This window comes from Prionailurus bengalensis, chromosome D1, assembly GCF_016509475.1.
Source record: "Prionailurus bengalensis isolate Pbe53 chromosome D1, Fcat_Pben_1.1_paternal_pri, whole genome shotgun sequence".
In the NCBI taxonomy this organism is placed as follows: domain Eukaryota; kingdom Metazoa; phylum Chordata; class Mammalia; order Carnivora; family Felidae; genus Prionailurus; species Prionailurus bengalensis.
In genome coordinates this window covers 105582078-105598874 of record NC_057346.1, presented here as the reverse complement: position 1 = coordinate 105598874, position 16797 = coordinate 105582078, and the positions used below count along the sequence as shown (strand labels likewise).

Here is a 16797-nt window from a genome sequence, read left to right as displayed (position 1 = left end):
AGCCCTGTGCCAGCTTTTCTCTGACATCAGGAACACCTCAGGCCAGTGGGAGGACGTCCCTGCACCTCCCATCTGTTGCCCATCCCCACATGTAACCAAGAACAGGCGGGTCTTAGGCTCAGACTCAGCTGACTGATGTATCTAGCAAGAGGAGTGGCGTTGCCCTTGAAGAATGACCTTCAATTTGTAGCGAGCGAAACTGGTTTCCCCCTCACATCGGCAACACAATGCTTCCTTTAAATGTGTTTTACATTTTAAAGCAATTTCAGACTTAGAGAAAAGCTGCAAGAATAATATAAAGAGGGGTGCCTGGGTGGCTCAATCGGTTAAGTGTCCGACTCTTGATTTTGGCTCAGGTCACGATCTCACGGTTCACGGGTTCGAGTCCTGCGTCGGGCCCTGTGCTGGCAGCACGGAGCCTGCTCGGGATTCTCTCTTTCCCTCTCTCTCTCTCTCTCTCTTTGCCCCTCCCCCCCTTGTGTGCACGTGCATATGCTCTCTCTCTCTCTCAAAAATAAATAAATAAACATTAAAAAAAATATATATATATATAGGGGTGCCTGGGTGGCTCAGTCGGTTGAGCATCCGACTTCAGCTCAGGTCATGATCTCGCGGTTCGTGAGTTCGAACCCCACGTCGAGCTCTGTGCTGACAGCTCGAAACCTGGAGCCTCCTTCAGATTCTGTGTCCCCCTCTCTCTCCGCCCCACCCCTGCTTGTGCTCTGTCTCTCTCTGTCTTTCAAAAATGAATAAACATTTAAAAAAATTAAAAAAAAACATATGAAATTCCTGGAAACTGCTCATTGCTGGATATCCCCTAATGTTAATATTTTACAACGTAATTACCCCCTCCCCCTACCTAACCCCTTTCCCAAACAGAAAATTTTTTTTATGAACCACTTGAAAGTAGGCTGTCCTTTTACTCCTAAATACATCAATATTTTAGTGTGTATTTCCTAAAAGCAAGAATTTTTTCTTCCATTAACCGTAGTTCACATATCAAAATCAGGGAGTTAACACTGATACAACACTATTGTTTTTTGAAGGTAGAGAGGAGTTGATTCTCTTTGTTTTCCTTTATTTTTATTTTTTGAGAGAGAGAGAGCGTGTGGGTGCACGAGCGCACGCAAGCGGGGCAGGGGCAGAGGGAGAGAGAGAATCTCAAGCAGGCTCCACACTCAGCACAGAGCCCCACGCGAAGCTCGATCTCACGACTGTGCGATCATGACCTGAGCTGAAATTAAGAGTCAGATGCTTAGCCGACTGAGCCACCCAGGCGTCCCTGGATACAGCACTATTTTCTAAACTGTAGACATCATTCCTATTTCTCCGTCTGCCCCAGTAATGTCCTTTATAGCGAAAGGAAATCCCAGATCACAGCTTGAATTCAGTTGTTCTCTCCTCAGCTCCTTTGGTCTGAAATATGTCTTGGAACTTTGTATTGGGTGATGTTAGTATTTTTGAGAAGCACACAGTCGATGTTTTGTAAAATGGCTATTTCCTTTACATTTACGTTTTCAAAACTGTGAATCCATCTATAGAAAAATTGCAGGCATACGTAGGACATATTGTAGATTCGTTCCAGACCACCGCTGAAATAAAGCGAATCAAATGAACTTTTTGGTTTCCCAGTGTATATAAAGGTTATGTTCATACTATACTATAGTCTATTAAGAGTGCCACGGCGTTATGTCTAAAAATAAAAACAATGTACATACCTTAATTTAAACTATTGCTAAAAATTGCTACCTGTCACCTGAGCTTTCAGTGAGTCCAGTGAGTTATCATTTTTTGCTGGTGGAGGGTCTTGCCTGGATGTTGCTGGCTGCTGACCCATCAGGGTGGTGGTTCGCTGAAGGCTGAGGTGGCTGGAGGCAATTTCTTAAAATGAGACCATCAGGTTTGCTGCGCTGATTGAGTCTTCCTCACCTGAAGGTTTCTGGGCCGTTGTGGGCTTAGTCATTTCCCAAATTTCACTCTTGTTGCCTCTCAAGGAACAGGGAGGCCCCAAGGAGAGGGAGGGAGACCGAAACGGCTGGTGGGCGGAGGGGTCAGAACACGTACATTTATCCATAAGGCTCGCTGTCTTGCACGGCGCGGGTCACGGTACCCCCAGGTACCACAGTCGCATCAAAGATCACTGATCACAGGCCAGCATAGCAACTATAACAATAATGAAAAAGTCGAAATGTTCTGAGCACGACCAGTATGTGACCCAGAGACACGAAGTGAAGCCAGTGCTTTTGGAAAAGTGTGCACGTGAAGACATTTGATTGTTGCTGGGCGGCCAGGAAACCTTCAGTCTGTAAAACACGCACTATCTACGGAGCGCGATACTGAGAATGGCAATCAAATGAGACGTATCTGCGGAGCGCGAGGCAGCCAATGGCGATAAAAGGAGATGCGCCCGCATTAAGCAACCAGAGAACAAATGGTCCCCCGATAAAGCAAGACCGTGGAGACACATGGAAAACTGAGGTTTAAGAAATGTTGATGGTTTCGATCAACTTCCTTCTGCCCCTGGCTCCTCGTCCCCTCCGGGGGGGGGGGGGGTTCGGGCCTGGGGGGCTGGGTTAGAGCCTGTGAGTCACGCTGGGCAGAAACTCAGCCTCAGGGGGCAGGCATGAGGGCGTTGGGCTCCCTCCTGGGTGCTGGTCAGCGGCTGGTGGGGGGGGGGGAAGGCTTGCTCAGATCTGAACGAATGGTTCATAACATGGAGAATGGAGGAAACAGCCCAACAAGGCAGCAGGAAGACTTGAATGTGGATAGGAGAGTTTTCTGGAAGCAGAGGAAGGTATCTCAGCAGCCTCAGACTCACAGCTATTGCACCCCCCTCCCCTCCCCCACACTCTGGAGTGTTCCCCAGATGTTGGAGGAGCCGGATGGCCTGCCTACTTTGGGTCCTGCGCTAACTATCCCCAGGGTAGGTGGCCTGGGGACAGAAGGCCAAGATGGTCTTGTGTCACCCGAGACCCCACAGGGACCTTCTCCAGGGATAGGCTGTTCTTGCCAGAGCAGGGGTGTGGGTATGAGCTGGGGTGGTCCTGTAGGCTCCCGGGAAGGAGAAGGAGTGAGGGAAATGGAGGAAGCCCTGGGAGGTCGGGGCACTGGTGCAGAGAAGAGGGTGGCTGTCGTGGACGTGTGACAAAAGCTATCGCTACATCTCAGTCACTCAGAAGAGCTGGGGGTTACTGACTCCAGTTATGTTAGCGTCTCCTCAGACGAGAGCAGGCCTCCACCTGCCTTCACGCCAGGCCCCGGGGGGGCCGAGCGAAGCCCACGAGAGGGGTGGCCACACCTCAGAGGGGAGGCCTCGGCGGGGGGCGGGGAGGGGAGTGGGACCCCATGTTCATGCTCGAGTGGAGTGTGGCTCACAGGTCCATGAGGGAGAATGTGTTTGCGGGTACAGATGGGGATCATTTTTCTCTCCCCGCTGTGAGAGACTGGAGGGGGTCGAGAAGGGCCTGGCCCCCCTCTGCCGTGGCGGGGCGGGCAGGAGACCCCACAGGCAGAGGGGGTTGCTCAGAAGGCAGTGACGGCTGGAGGATGACTCCTCCTCTCTCCTTCTGCACTTGTGGGGGTGGGGGGCGGGGGGTGAGCCCGGAGAGAAGGAGCCAGGAAGGGACACCTGCCTTCAGCCAGGATAGGGCTGGGGTCCTCTTGGTGGGGCGCAGTCCCTCCCCAAGAGAAGACGCTTCGCGATCCTTCCTGGGCTCCAACCCGTCCTGTCTCATTCTCCAGTCCTTCCACTCTTCCATCATCTTTCCTTTCTCCTTCCAGCCTACTGACTGGCTTCTCCATCCGGGTCCTAGCTGGGTGACCTCAAACAAGTCCCATGACTTCTCCGGGCTTCACTTTTCTCACCTGGAAGACAATGGAGATTAGAATATCCTGCTGCCCTGAGAGGCCCTTGAGGTCCAAGGGATGCCCAAGGCTAAGGGACCGAGGACGGTGCCCCGCTCCAGGGGAGGGGGGGTGGATAAAGTCAGCTTTGGCTGCCTGCTGCGACCCACGCGTTGCCTCCGGATTACTTTCCTCTCTGTCTCATCACGCACTCTCTCCCTCCTCCCCGCCTTTGTCTCTCTGTTCTTTGTCTTCCTCTGTTGCTATTTTGGTCCTTCCTCGACGATGCTGGTGAGGGGTGAGCCTCTTTTCATGTCAGGATGCCAGCACCGCGTCAAACTGGTAAACAGCTGAAGGATGTGGTGGGAGATGAACTTTCCACTGGGGCGACTTTGAACTTACCCCTTCCCCGATGGGTCTCCCTGCTCCCCCCGCCTTGTGGAGACTCCATCCCATCTTTGCAAAGCCAGGACGGGGGTCTGGGGCCACGGCCAAGAGAGGCCCACGCCGAGCAGCCGCACGGGGCCCTGGCCACTTCTGCCCGCCTCCAGGGGAGGGGTGGAAGTGGAGACCGCAGACGGGGCGGCGGGGAGGATGGGGGCCCGAGCAGGGCTTGGCAGATGCACTCTGGGGCTGAGGTTTCCAGTGGAAAAGTTCGGATCCCAGCAAGGCAGGGAAGCCAGAGCCCGTGCCCCTGGGAGTGACCTCAGAGCCACATGCTGCAGCCCAGGGACGGGCCTCTGGCAGGATAATCGAGCCCAGGCCTCCTTCTGGGTTCAGCCCTCAGGGTCCCCCAAATGCCTGGAGGATGCAAATGAGCTGCGAGGCCTGAAGAGTAAGTGGTATGGTGTTCTGGCTGGGTATTCAGATCAGTAAGCACAGAAATGAGCCTTTAGCTTGGCCCGTCCCACCTCAAGAGGCCACGTGGAGGGGGAGCCACGGCCCGGCCACACCATGACCAGCGGACAGCTCTGGCGAAAACTCTGGATCTTTCCGAGCCTTGGTTTCCTTAGCTGTGAGATGGAGATAAATATTAATACCTCGCAGAACATTAATGTGTCAGTACCTGGAAAATGCCCAGAACAGCACCCGACGGAGTACTCAGGAATGGAAGCTGTTTTTAAAATTTTTTTTAAATGTTTATTCATTTTTAAGAACAAAAGAGAGAGAGAGAGAGAGAGAGAGAGAGAGAGAGAAGGTGAAAGAGAGGGAGAGAGGGAATGAGAGGGGGAAGGATCAAGAGGGAGACACAAAATCTGAAGCAGGCTCTGAGCCATCAGCACAGACCCCGGTGCGGCTCGAACCCTTGAACCTTGAGATCATGACCTGAGCTGAAGTCAGCCGCTCAACCGACTGAGCCACCCAGGCATCCCAGGAATGGAGGCTGTTTTATTGTCACTGTCATCATAATTATCACTGTGGCTGGGGGTACCGTGTCAGAAAGTCATCTCCCGTGTATGTGCTCACCCTCCACGTCCTGGGACCCTTCTCCAGCCCCCAGTCCTGGCCATCAGTGTTCAGTGACCCCTGAACTGGTCTCCCTCCAACCCACCCCCAACTCACAGCGGTGATCTTTCTAGAGCATCCGTCCCATCTGATCACTTCCCTGCCTTAGAAACTACTCACGACTCCCCAGTGCCTGTATGACCACGACCGAACCCCTGGCTGAGGTTATAGACCCTCTGAGATGCTCCCCAGTGTTTCTGCCCATGTGCAGTAGACTCCCTGCTCCCCACACTTCAGCCAACACGCTCCACACATGTTGCCTCTGGGAACACCCTTCACTCTCTTTTCTGTCCATCCGACTCCTACTCATCCTTCAATGGCCAATTCATTTGTTCTCTCCTCTGTCCTGCTTTCCCCAGCTTTCCATCAAAGTTAGTGGCTTCTTCTTCTCTGTCTGCACAGCCCTCTGGAGCACTGTGTTGGAGTCACCCATGAAATAGAGATCGTATGCTTGACTAGCACATGGGACAAAACTCAAATATGGTCAACGTTACTCTCAAAGATCCCTCGGGAGAATTCTCTCGCATGCTTTAAGAAGTGAAAAGAAGCAAGGAGCCCAGGACTGTGGGTAGAATGCCATTTTTGGTTTTGGTTTTTGTTTGTTTGTTTGTGTTTTTAATAAGCAGGGACGTGGGGGAAGCAAGAGATATTCACAGTTGCTTGTCTTTGTATCGCAGAAACAGTACTGTTCACCTGGGAAGGGGGCAGGAGGAGGGGGAGGGCGGATGGGTGGGTAACAAGATTTTAATGATATGCATGTGTATGTTGTTTGCAGTTTTGAACCACGTGACTATTTAAAAGAAAGAAAACGAAGGGGCACCCGCGTGGCTCAGTCGGATAAGCGTCCGACTTCGGCTCAGGTCACGATCTCCTGGTTCGTGAGTTCGAGCCCCGCGTCGGGCTCTGTGCTGACAGCTCAGAGCCTGGAGCCTGCTTCAGATTCTGTGTCTCCCTCTTTCTCTCTGCCCCTCCCCCACTCATGCTCGTGCTCTCTCTCTCTCTCTCTCTCAAAAAATAAATAAACATTTAAAAATTAAAAAAAAAGAAAGAAAACGAAAGAAGGGGAAAAAGAAAGAGGGCCGGAGGAAGGGAGAGGAAAAGTAAACGCTGTTAGGAAGGCTCTCCCGTATTTGAGTCTGTCGTGCATCGTCTCCAATTTAGATGTTTCCCCCTCCGGCGCTGGCTGACCCAGATGAAGGGGGGGTGGGGGGTTGTGTTCGGGCCCACTGTGCATGAGGGTTTAGTTGTTAGTAACTAAAGTCTTATCTGATGTGGCAGGATGCCCAGGTGATGAATTGTTCTCAGGGTCCGAGGGAACAGAGGGCCCCCGGCTCCTCCCTCCCGCCTCCCTCCTTCCCGCCGGGTGTTTGTTCACTGAGGGGGACTGTGGGCTCCATCGTTCCTTTCCTTTCTCTTCTGCTGCTGGGCAGATACACTGAAGTTTGTGTGGGTTAAATATGGCCATGGTGGGCCCTCACTGTGCAGTGCAATGGTTGGTTTCACACTGGGGCTTTCGAATTAGGTAGAAAAGTCGTACTACCTGCCGGGCTGTGTGACCTCCGGCTTGTCACTTAACCTCTCTGGACCTCGTTTCCTTCTTTGTAAATTAGGGAGGATACTACCTTCTCAAAGAGCTCGTAGGAGGATTGCGTGAAATGATTTAAGCCTCGGACGTAGCAAATGCCACTCACCCCCGCCATCGCCATCACCACCGTATCCATGGTGACATACTGTGGCTACTGGTCTCTGTGTGTCTGCCGCAGAGACCTTCAACTCCGCAAGGGAAGGGCTCAGTCTCCCTCCTCTCTGTGCCTGGTTCCACACAGGTGCCCGGGTAATGAGCGAGGAATCCCAGTACCCAGCAGGTGCCAGTGCTGGTGTTTCCAGATCTCAGAGCTGGGCCGGGGCTCTGGCTGTGCCCAGCAGTGTGACTCCAGGGGGCACGGGGACAAGAATAGGTTTCCACCGGAAGTGCCATGGTTAATGCTCAGACTCTGAAGCTAGACAGCCCGTAAAAGCTGCCGCTTTTTTAGCTGTGTGACTCCGGCATTTGACTTAACCCGTCGGGGCTTCGGTTTTCTTACCAACAAAACTGAGTTGGTGTGAGAGTTGACTGTCCTCAGCCTCTGATCAGGCGGGACCACCCTTTACCTTGTGAGCGACCTGGTTTCCTGTGCTGTCTCTGCTCGTGCCATTGCATTGACTTGGAATGCCCTTTCCTCTCCTCTCCCAGACAGCAAACTCCTACTCATCCTTTACAGCCCAGCTCAGGCAGCAGCGCCCCCCACCCCCACCCCCACCTCGCCCAGATCTTTCTGGATGGCCTCCCTCCAGCTGGGTCAGGGGCTCCCCGGGCCCCCCCGAACATTCCCGGGGCTCATTCTCTCGCTGGCTTGCAGAGCCGATGAATTCCTGCCATGCCTTCGTGCTCGGAGACAGCCCCTCCCGCTGTATCGACGTTTCTGAAATTGGGATGCGGCTGCCACATCCGTTTAACATCTTGGTGTTTCCTCTCCCAGATCCTTGAGGCTTATCATAATGGTTGGTCTCTGAAGAGTGGACGGTGAGCACACCAGCTTATGTTAGGGACGCTTCCCTGCCAGGCTCCCACCCCCTCCCCTCTTCGGATCGAAGCTGGATGCCATTCGGATCTCTGCCTCTCCACTCTGGGCGCAGTCTGGCTCCATAAGGAACCCTCCACGTCCCCCGGAGGCATAGAGATGGCTGCGGAAGGCCAGCTCTGGGAGCAGCCCCCATCACCCAGCGCAGGAGGCCTTGTGGTTCTGGACCCCAGCCGTCAGAAAGTCCCCCTGACGCGTGTGACCCTGGTGCCACCAGGCTGCAAGGGGGCAAGGGAGACACGTCTCAGAGCTTCCCACTTTCTCTCAGACTGGTGTGTGTGGGCAGAGAAGGGGCCGGGGATGGGGAGGTGGCTCTCGTCAGAGAGGAGCCAGAACTCAGAGGGCGTCAACAGCCCCCTGTCTGAGTCCTGGGTGGCGGCGGGGGCCGGGTGGGGGCGTAGGTGGGATAGGGCTGAACTGTGACTTGACTATTAATGCTCTGAGTGACCTTGGGCGAGTCCTTTCCCTCCTGGGGCTCAGCGTCCTCATCTGGAAAACGAGACGGTGCTAAGACCCAGGGATTGGTGGCTGTCTTCTCTTCTCCTTCCCCCCTCTCTCCTTTTAAGGAGCTCTCTCACCTCCACTGAGAAAGAACTAAGCCTCTAACCCTCGCCGCCAGCTGTGTGGTATCACTGCCATGCCCCCTTTCCAGATGAACTTCACAGCAAAGGCTCAGAGATGCCGAGTGGCTTGCCAGAGGCCACACAGGGAGGAGACGGGATTTGAACCCAGGCTGCAAAAAACCAAAAAACTTTCACAAACCACCCTGGGACTCTGTCCCGGCCCACCCCAGCCCTGACTCCTCCCCCAGAAATCCCCCCCCCCCCACCTCAACCCGAAGGCTGGGGAGGGTTCAGAGGGCCAGAAGGGGGCCATCACCGGGAACCACATCCTGTGACAGTTGCCCTGGGGAGAGCTCGCTTTCTCTCCAAGTCTGGGACAGGTGAACGGAAAACAGGCCCTCCTCAGCCCCGCTGGGCAGGACCCACAGCCCAGCCTCCTGTACCATCTGCCCGCTCTGGGAGGAAACCTGAGCCCCGGGCAGAGCCGGCCGCTGGCCCTTGCCACTGGGCCCAAACCGCGGCCTCTGGGCCGACGGAGGAAAAGGATTCCTCTGTACGAAGCCACTCCGCAACCTGTCCCCTCCGGGCATATGCCAGGCTCGTTTCAACTCCCCCGGGCCTGGGAGCGATTCTTTGCCAGGCGGCAGCTCTGAGCGTCAATCACATGACCCTGCCTTGGAAACCCGTGGAGCTACTGAGCCAGCGTCGGCCGAGTGGGGCAGAGAAGAGAGGGACGTAGCCACTGACCTCCCTCACGGGCATGTCTGTGTCCACCTTGTCCCGCCCTCCACACACACACACACACACACGTGCGAGAGTTCAAGGACTTGTCACTCAATGCCCCATTTTTATTCAGCAATTACTTTAATCTCAGGACACTCGGAACAGGACACCAGCAGCCGGCCCCGAGCCCTCGGGCCTCTCTCTGGAGGCTGCCGGGACGTGTTTGTGGCTCTGGGTGCGACACTGTATATTCCCGGGCTCCTCGGGGAAGCTCCCAGCAATCCAAGCAGACAGATGGGCGCGAGGTACTTCGCACAGCCTCTGGGCCCCTCCTGCTGCCGTGGGCACTGGTGCCCAGCTCTGGGTCTATGGGGGAGCTGGGCTAATAAGGCCATCGTCGTAAGCCATGGGAAGCTTAGAATTAGGATCTTCTGTCCAGGGACGGTCACCGCAGAACAGGGCTGTGGCCCGGTGGGCTCTGAGGGTCTCTAGAGGCTGGGCTGGCTGCGGGCGCCAGCACCTTGGTTGTGGGGGAGGGGCAGTCGTCCCGCTCGCGGTCAGCTGGCGGTTCCCAGGAAGGCTGGACTCCGTGCCCGGGCCCTTGCCAACCTGGGCCAGTGGGTGTGCCACCCCCAGCCCCAGAATCCACCTGCCGAAGCAGCCCAGCAGCCCCTGCACATGGGGCGTCCCTGGGCAGCGCTGGGACCGGGCCTGTTTCTGTTCTCTCAGCACCTCTGGGCCCGGAGTCGTCGGAGAACCCGGGGAAGCAAACGCATCGCAGACGCCCGAGGACCCAAGGGGGCCTCAGGAGTCATTCAGCTCAGCCCCTCCTTGCAGCCTGCTGAGAGGTGGCCCAGGCGGCTCGTTCATCCTTGAGACGGAGAGCTCACCACCTCTCCAAGGCAGCACCCTCCACCTTGTGGCTGTTTGGGGCCGGGGGAGGGCTGGGCCAGCAGCTTCTGTTTGATGGACGGAGACTGAGCGGTGCAAGGTGAGGGCTTTCCTTGCATCTCTCCGGGGGAGGCTTCTCAGCCCCCTGGGGGGGGTGGCGAGCTGGGAGGACGGGGTGGGAGAGCGGGGGCAGGTAGAGCAGGAGTCCAGCGGAAGGGAGTCCCCGGAGCCTCTCGTGGGCCCGGCCTAGGATGCCCCGATGTCGTCATAGTCCTCATTGCCAGTGGAACCAGGCTGGGGCCTGGGGGATCCTGTGTGGCCAGGGGGCTCGGGTTAGTGGGAGGCTGGTCACCGCCCCTCCTGCCGCATGGGACGGAGCCGAGCGGGTCCGAGTCCGCCCCCTCCCCTGTGATGCCGGGCGGTGTGCAGTGATGAGACTGCCGTTGTATGTTCTTGGTCGCGGCCAGCTCCCTTGCTGGCCTGTCAGCCCAGAAGGCAGAGCCTCGTCTGTGCGGGGTAGGGCTGCAGTCCCCAAGCTTGCACAGGACGTGCTGGGCGACTGAGTGCTGGCAGACACCCGCCACCTCAGTGTCCCCCCAAGGGACCATCGGCTACTTCTGTTTGAATGCCTCCGCTAATGGGGAGCTCACTTCCTCCCAAGGCACTCTTTGAGTCTTTCTCTGTCTCATCCCCATGCATGTTCCCCACCTCATTTTGCTTCCTTTCTTTTCCCCTTGGGCCGACGGATCCGATGGATCCAGAGCTCCCCCTACGCGTGCACCCGCTGCCCCTGACCACCCCCCCCCCTTCCGGGACCCACCTCCCCTGCCGCTGGCACCTGGATACTGAAACTGGTCCGTCGAGGGAGGCTGGGGCGGCGGCTGGAAGTTCTGGTACCACTCCCCGGAGGAGGTGCTGGAGCTGTCGTCAGCCGAGGGCCCTGCCGGAAAGCCCCGGAGCCGGTCACTCTCTGCCTGGGGACAGCCAGCTCACGAGCTGCCAGGGCTAGGAGGCCCTCCCGACTCACAAGAGTGACGTCCCTGGCTTGACCGCGAATAAGAAAATGAAGGTCCGGAGAGGGGTGGAGGCTTGCCCAAGGTCACACAGCACGTGGCTGCAGGGCTGGGGCCGGGATCCCGAACTCAGCCTGGCTCAGGGCTTCCGGCTGCACGCTTCCTCCAGCCAGGCCGGCTACGGGATGGGAGGCCGGGGTACACGCAGAGTCCTCCTGGGCCCAGCTTACCTGAAAAGGTAGCCTGGGAGCCAGCCAGCTCCAAGTTCGGGGGCTGCTCCAAGAAGGGGCTCCTCTCTGTAGAAAACACCTGAGGGGTCCACAGAGGTAGCCTGCTACTGGGGCTGTTGCAGTAATCCTCCCCAGAGGACGTGCTGGATCCCCTGTTGCTTCCTGGGTGGCGCTGAGAGCCCAGGGAGGGCGTGTCTGCGACGTAGTGTCCAGCGCTGGTGGGTGGGACCTGAGGGGCACTCGCCTCTTCAAGTCCTGGGCCAGGAAAGGGAGGATGGTGAGGAAAGAAGCGGCAATGCATCAAGGGGGCTTTCAACTCGGTCGGGGCCAACATCCCGTATCACCGACTCACCTTCCTCCAGGGGAGGCATCTGGAACCTGCTCTGCTGGATCTCCTCCTCCGTGACCCGGTGCCGCTGGGAATCTACAAGCAGAGCGGTGGTGAGGAGGGGTGAAGGCCCACCTCCTGGTCCTGGGAGCCCGGAGGAGGGGCGGGTGGGCCTCGGGACTTGGGAGGGGGCCCTGAGGCTGAACAGTGGAGGAGGACAAGCCCAGGGGTACCGAGGGGCTTAGAATTTCCCATCACACCCCAGGCTCTTGTCCAGCCAGACCCCAAACCTCAATCGCTAACCAGCACGGGGACAGGCTGCTTCTGGCCAGAGACCCCAGTGCCTCGCGCCTCTCTGGCCCGCCAGCTGCCCCTCCTCCTCCTTAAGGAAATAGGAAGAGTCCTGGGCTCTCCGCTCATGCCCTGGAGACTCTGGGCAGGAAAGGGGCAGGCGGTGCCTTCTAGGAGCACCTAGAACTTTCTAGGAGCACCTAGAACTTTCCGGAGTGGAAGCCTTGCTTACATCCAGTTCCCTGTTTCAGAACTGGAGAGATGTGGATTTGTTGAGTCTTAAGGACTTGAGGGTCTGGAACCTTGCCGTCAGCTCTCTCGGAACCGGTACCCCTGAATTTCCGTCACAATGTCACAGGATTTTGGACTCCTGGTCTTGCCTCTTACGTGCCTGGGCTCAGAATCCCGGGCTCTAAGGATGCCTCATCCCGGTGGCTCCCAAATGCTGATTTGTGGCACAGAGCAGAAGTGGAATCACCCACCTCCCACCCCATAGGCCCTGGTGTGCCGGGTGGGGCACAGACAACCGGTGGTCCCCAATATCCATTCTCCCCTCTGGCCTTTATCTGGACACACAGCTGCTTGGGACAGAGGTTTCGTCTGTCGTCCTCTCTTACAGCTGGGGGGGCTTAAGTTCCAGCCGGGGTGATGTGGGTGGCCGTGATGTGGGCATCTCTGGCATCCTGCCTTTTAGGGTAGGGCATGCCCCACCTTCCCTTCCCGTCCTGCTGCCCAGAACGTGGATGTTGTAGTGAGCCACGCTGGACCATGTGGACAAGGGCAACAGCTTAGGGATTGCACAGCGGCAAGAAAGGAGGAGCCTGGGCCCCTGCCGACTTCTTAGGACGCTGTCATTTGGGGACCTCCGTCACACACAGCCAAACTCTCATCCTCGCTTATATGGTGGGTCCCGGGGAGAACCGGGGAATGTTTGACAAGCTCCCAAGGGACTTCACAACAGGCATGGGATTCTGTGCTCTAACCTCCAGCATTGCATGGGCCCTGCCTTAAGCACTGTCTTTCCTCGTCCTATCCCCAGCAGGCGGGAAGGAAAGCTGGAAAAGCCGGCTGAGAGGTTCAAGCTGGGCTTGCCCATGAAGGGAGGGGAGGGTGCCAGGTTGATGGGCAGAATGGGACACAGAAGGGGTGTGGGAGAAACCATCTGAATGAATGTCTCTTGCTTGGACTTGCTTGTCTAACACAGCCACAGCCACCTTCCGGTGAATGTCGAGGGGCGGGTCTTAAGACCCCACGTGGCCAGAGACAAACGTGGGAAAGAAGGAAGTTGGAGCCATGGAGAGGTCTCTAGGGTCACAAAGTATTGTGAGAGCCTCAGTGTAGGACCATCTGCAGTGGATCCAGTGGGTAAGAAGGGGCATTCAACCCATGTCATGCGGGGGTCACCAGATGGAACCTACGGAGGGTCCCCAGCCACATGGGCCCTCTCCCTGGTAGGGGCGGGTGGGCCCTCGGGAGCCCAGGAACTCACTGTAGAAGGTGGTCAGGGCCACGGGAGGCTGGGCGCTGAAGTCATAATGCTCATAGTCTGAGTCCGAGCTGGAGTCCGAGTCCTTGGGGGGTAGGGCCTGGACCTGGATGGGCAGCTTGGGAACTGGGGAGAGAGCAGAGTTGGGGCACGGGGGAGTGGTGGGCAGAAAGGCGCAGGGAGAGGCAGCAGAGAGTGTGGGTGGGGGGACCAGAGACAGAGCGGCAGGGAGAGCACGGGGTAGCCCATCTTGTACAAGCCCATCCAGCCTGGGTTTTCCAAGCTCCCCCCCCCCCCTTCAAACACGGGGAACTAATAACACGTGTTTATTTCACAAGCACGGAGCAGTCACTACATGTCAGGCGCTGTTCTAACATTTAAAACATGATCTCGTCTGGATTCTCGGAACCACTCTGTGAGGTAGGTGCATTACGGTCCCTCTTTTATAGCCGAAGAAACTGAGGCACAGGGAGGTTCTCACCTTGCCCAGAGAAGCGGGCAGTGTGGCTCTTAACCTCGAGACCATAACATTCAGTGAGCGAATGCTCTGGGCCCAACTTGTGTGCTAAGTTCTGTATTCATAGTCTCTTCTCAAATACACGGATACCGTGCAGAGAGAATATGTATATAATTTGGCTGAGTTTTGTATTGCTTTTCCAGTCACCAAATGCTTTCAAATAAAGGTGATTTAATACAGTCATAATGCAATGCGATGAAACTCGAGTTCCTTTACAAGACTTTCAAGAGGTATAAATCCCTACGTTGTAAAAGATGGATGACTGATCTGATTTTTTTTTTCATTCAGAAAAATGAAATAAAATTATGTTCCAGGAAACCTGGATGGGGCTCTGCAGGAAGGCTGATCGAGGCTATTGAAAGAGGCGATAATATCACAAACCTACCAGCCGATTAGCAGGGCAGAACTTTCCTCTGAGAAATGCCCTGTATTATTCCAGAACTCTAAAGCCTAGTCTAGAATGACTGCCTTGGAGGGTCCTCTGCCCAATTTGAGGCACGACATGCTCAAGGTCCCACGGGCACCAGTGGGCTGGCTGAGGTCTCATCTCCAACTGGGGTGCTGCTTTGACCTACACAGTTCTGACCCTCCAAAAAAGGATTCCTTTCCTGTCCTCCCCAGCCTTCCTCACTCCCAGGGTGGTGGACATCGTACCTTCTTCTTTGGAAATGGTGATGGGAACATCTTGATAGCTATTGATACCCTCTGGGGTGGTGGTGGGTGGGTGCTGGTCGTTCACCATAATGGGCAGGGCTGAGAGAGGAGAGGCAGAGATGCTATAAGTCACTTTTTGGTCTCTCCCGGTCTAGCTGGTCCTGTGCTCACGGAGATGCCTCTCTCCCCACCTCTCCCTCAAATCCACACGCACGCACACAGTCTAGTCCTCCCATGGACCACTTCCGCCAGGCATGCTGGGAAAATCCTGCCCATCGGGAGGTGCTCCCAGGGGTCTGGGCTGGGTGGCCATTGCTGGATGGTGCTCCATTCTGCTGAGTCCCTTGAGGCCCCCATCCCCCTGAGAAGGCCATACCTCAGGCCTGCTGCTTTCCCTCTCTGGGCCTTTCCTGTGGCTCCCAGAACTCTGCACCTACCGTATTTTCCTTTAACTTTCAAGAAGATGAAGGCTGTGGAGATGAGTAAGCCAAGGAGGAGAATTCCCAGGATGATGCAGAGGATGAAAAGCATTAGTTCTCGCGATTTCCAGGCTTCTGCTTTCTGGATCATAGTAGGTTCTGGAAGCAAGAACCCCAAATCAGAAAGAGGAACGGACATAGACTTCTTGCCTCTCCAGCATCTCTGCAGCCGACCTACTTCCCTTTTGGACTTATCTTCCTCCTCTCTTCTTTTTTCCGAATGTCCCCATCTGCTTTTAGACACTTTATATTGGGAGGTGCCCAAGAAATGTTGAATGAACAATTAGCTGAGTGAGCCTTTCCCCTGGCCACCCGCTCAGTAATCATTGAGTGCCCACTGTGTGCCCACTAGGCTCTAGGGATACAAATACGACATCGGCATCATAGGCCTTGAGGGCCACTGTCTAGTGGGGAGATCAACACGTTGACTCAATCCAATATGGCGCCAGGCTTACTGGGAAGGAGGTATGGGCAGGCATGAGGCCTTACAAGGGGCCTTCTCTGGTAGGGCAGGGTGGGAGGTGGACACCGAGGCTGGCTTTCCAGAGAAGGTGACGTGGAGCCACCTCTGGCAGCGAACAGACCATCAGGAGGGCGAGATGTCCTTTCTGTGCCCTGGATGTATCGTTCCCATCAGACACGTACTCCCTGAGGGCAGAGGTGAGGGCCGTGATTCTGGACCTCCCAGCTCCGCAGCCCTGATGTGACTTCCTGTCTTCACCCCTCTCTCGGTGCCACCCCTGCTAAAAAAGAACCCAAAGCCTGCAAAGAGGCTATAATGAGGCAGGTGCTTGGAGCCCTCGAGAGAGGAGAGACGGGACTCATCTCCTCCTCGGCGTTAGGCCACAGGGCTGGATGAAGGGTAGTGACAGCACCACAGGGGGCTGGTGGGATGCGAGCATCCTGACCCCCTGGCTGGGCATAGTGACTGCTCCTCACTGCCAACAAATTACCCTCTCCCTGTTCTCATTTTTTCCCCTCCCCTGCATCTGCAAAGGGCTTGACTTGAACCAGGGTGGGAGGTGGGTTTAGCAGCAGGAAGTGGGTGTAAGAGGGAGGCTGGGCTGCGGGGGCCATGAAGAGACCAGTGAATTCGGGCCCAGAGGGACAGGCTGAAGGCAGGGCTGTGGGGCCAAGGGCTAGAGTGTGGATCTTTCTTTGCTCTTTGAAGGCTGATGAGGCTTCCCACCTTGACCTCAGAGAGAGAGAGAGAGTATGCGAGTGGGTGTCTGGGGTCCTGGCAGGAGTTCACCCTACAGCCCGTACCCTTCCCAGCGTCCCATTCCCTCTCTGTGCCTTCATCCATTGCCAGTTGTCTGTCAGGACTTAGTGCCCCTCCACTCCGTCCCCAGGCCCCTGTCTACCTTCCTCCAGTGGAAGCAGGGGACGGCACCCAGCCGGTGAACCCCCTGCCTATCCCGGGGTTGCCAAGGAGCTCCGTGCCCGGACTAAATAATCACGAGAACACCTAATGCTCTGACAGTGCTTACCGTGTGCTCTGCCCTGTTCTAAGTGCTTTAGAAACATGAATTCACTGGAGACTCACAGCAAAGCCAGGAGAAAGCTACGGCGATTATCATCCCCACTTTATAGTCAAGGGATCTGAGGCTCAGAGAGACTCAGCCCAACATTACCCAGCTAGCAGGGGACAC

General features: G+C 56.2%; 1 protein-coding gene across 3 annotated transcripts in view; it reads right to left on the bottom strand.

Annotated features, from left to right (window-relative positions):
• Nucleotides 1-9360: 9360 nt before the first annotated feature.
• CD6 (CD6 molecule) overlaps nt 9361-16797 on the bottom strand; it is a 40484-nt gene continuing 33047 nt past the window's right edge. For 2 of the 3 annotated variants that reach the window (XM_043581279.1, XM_043581281.1), the window contains 7 exons: nt 15104-15244; nt 14667-14765; nt 13499-13621; nt 11743-11814; nt 11391-11645; nt 10968-11087; nt 9361-10458 (listed from right to left, as the gene is read on the bottom strand). In XM_043581279.1, the coding sequence (XP_043437214.1) occupies nt 10394-10458; nt 10968-11087; nt 11391-11645; nt 11743-11814; nt 13499-13621; nt 14667-14765; nt 15104-15244 (875 nt within the window). In that variant the 3' untranslated portion in view covers nt 9361-10393. The remainder of the gene's footprint in view (nt 10459-10967; nt 11088-11390; nt 11646-11742; nt 11815-13498; nt 13622-14666; nt 14766-15103; nt 15245-16797) is intronic. The other variant, XM_043581280.1, reaches the window with a different exon arrangement.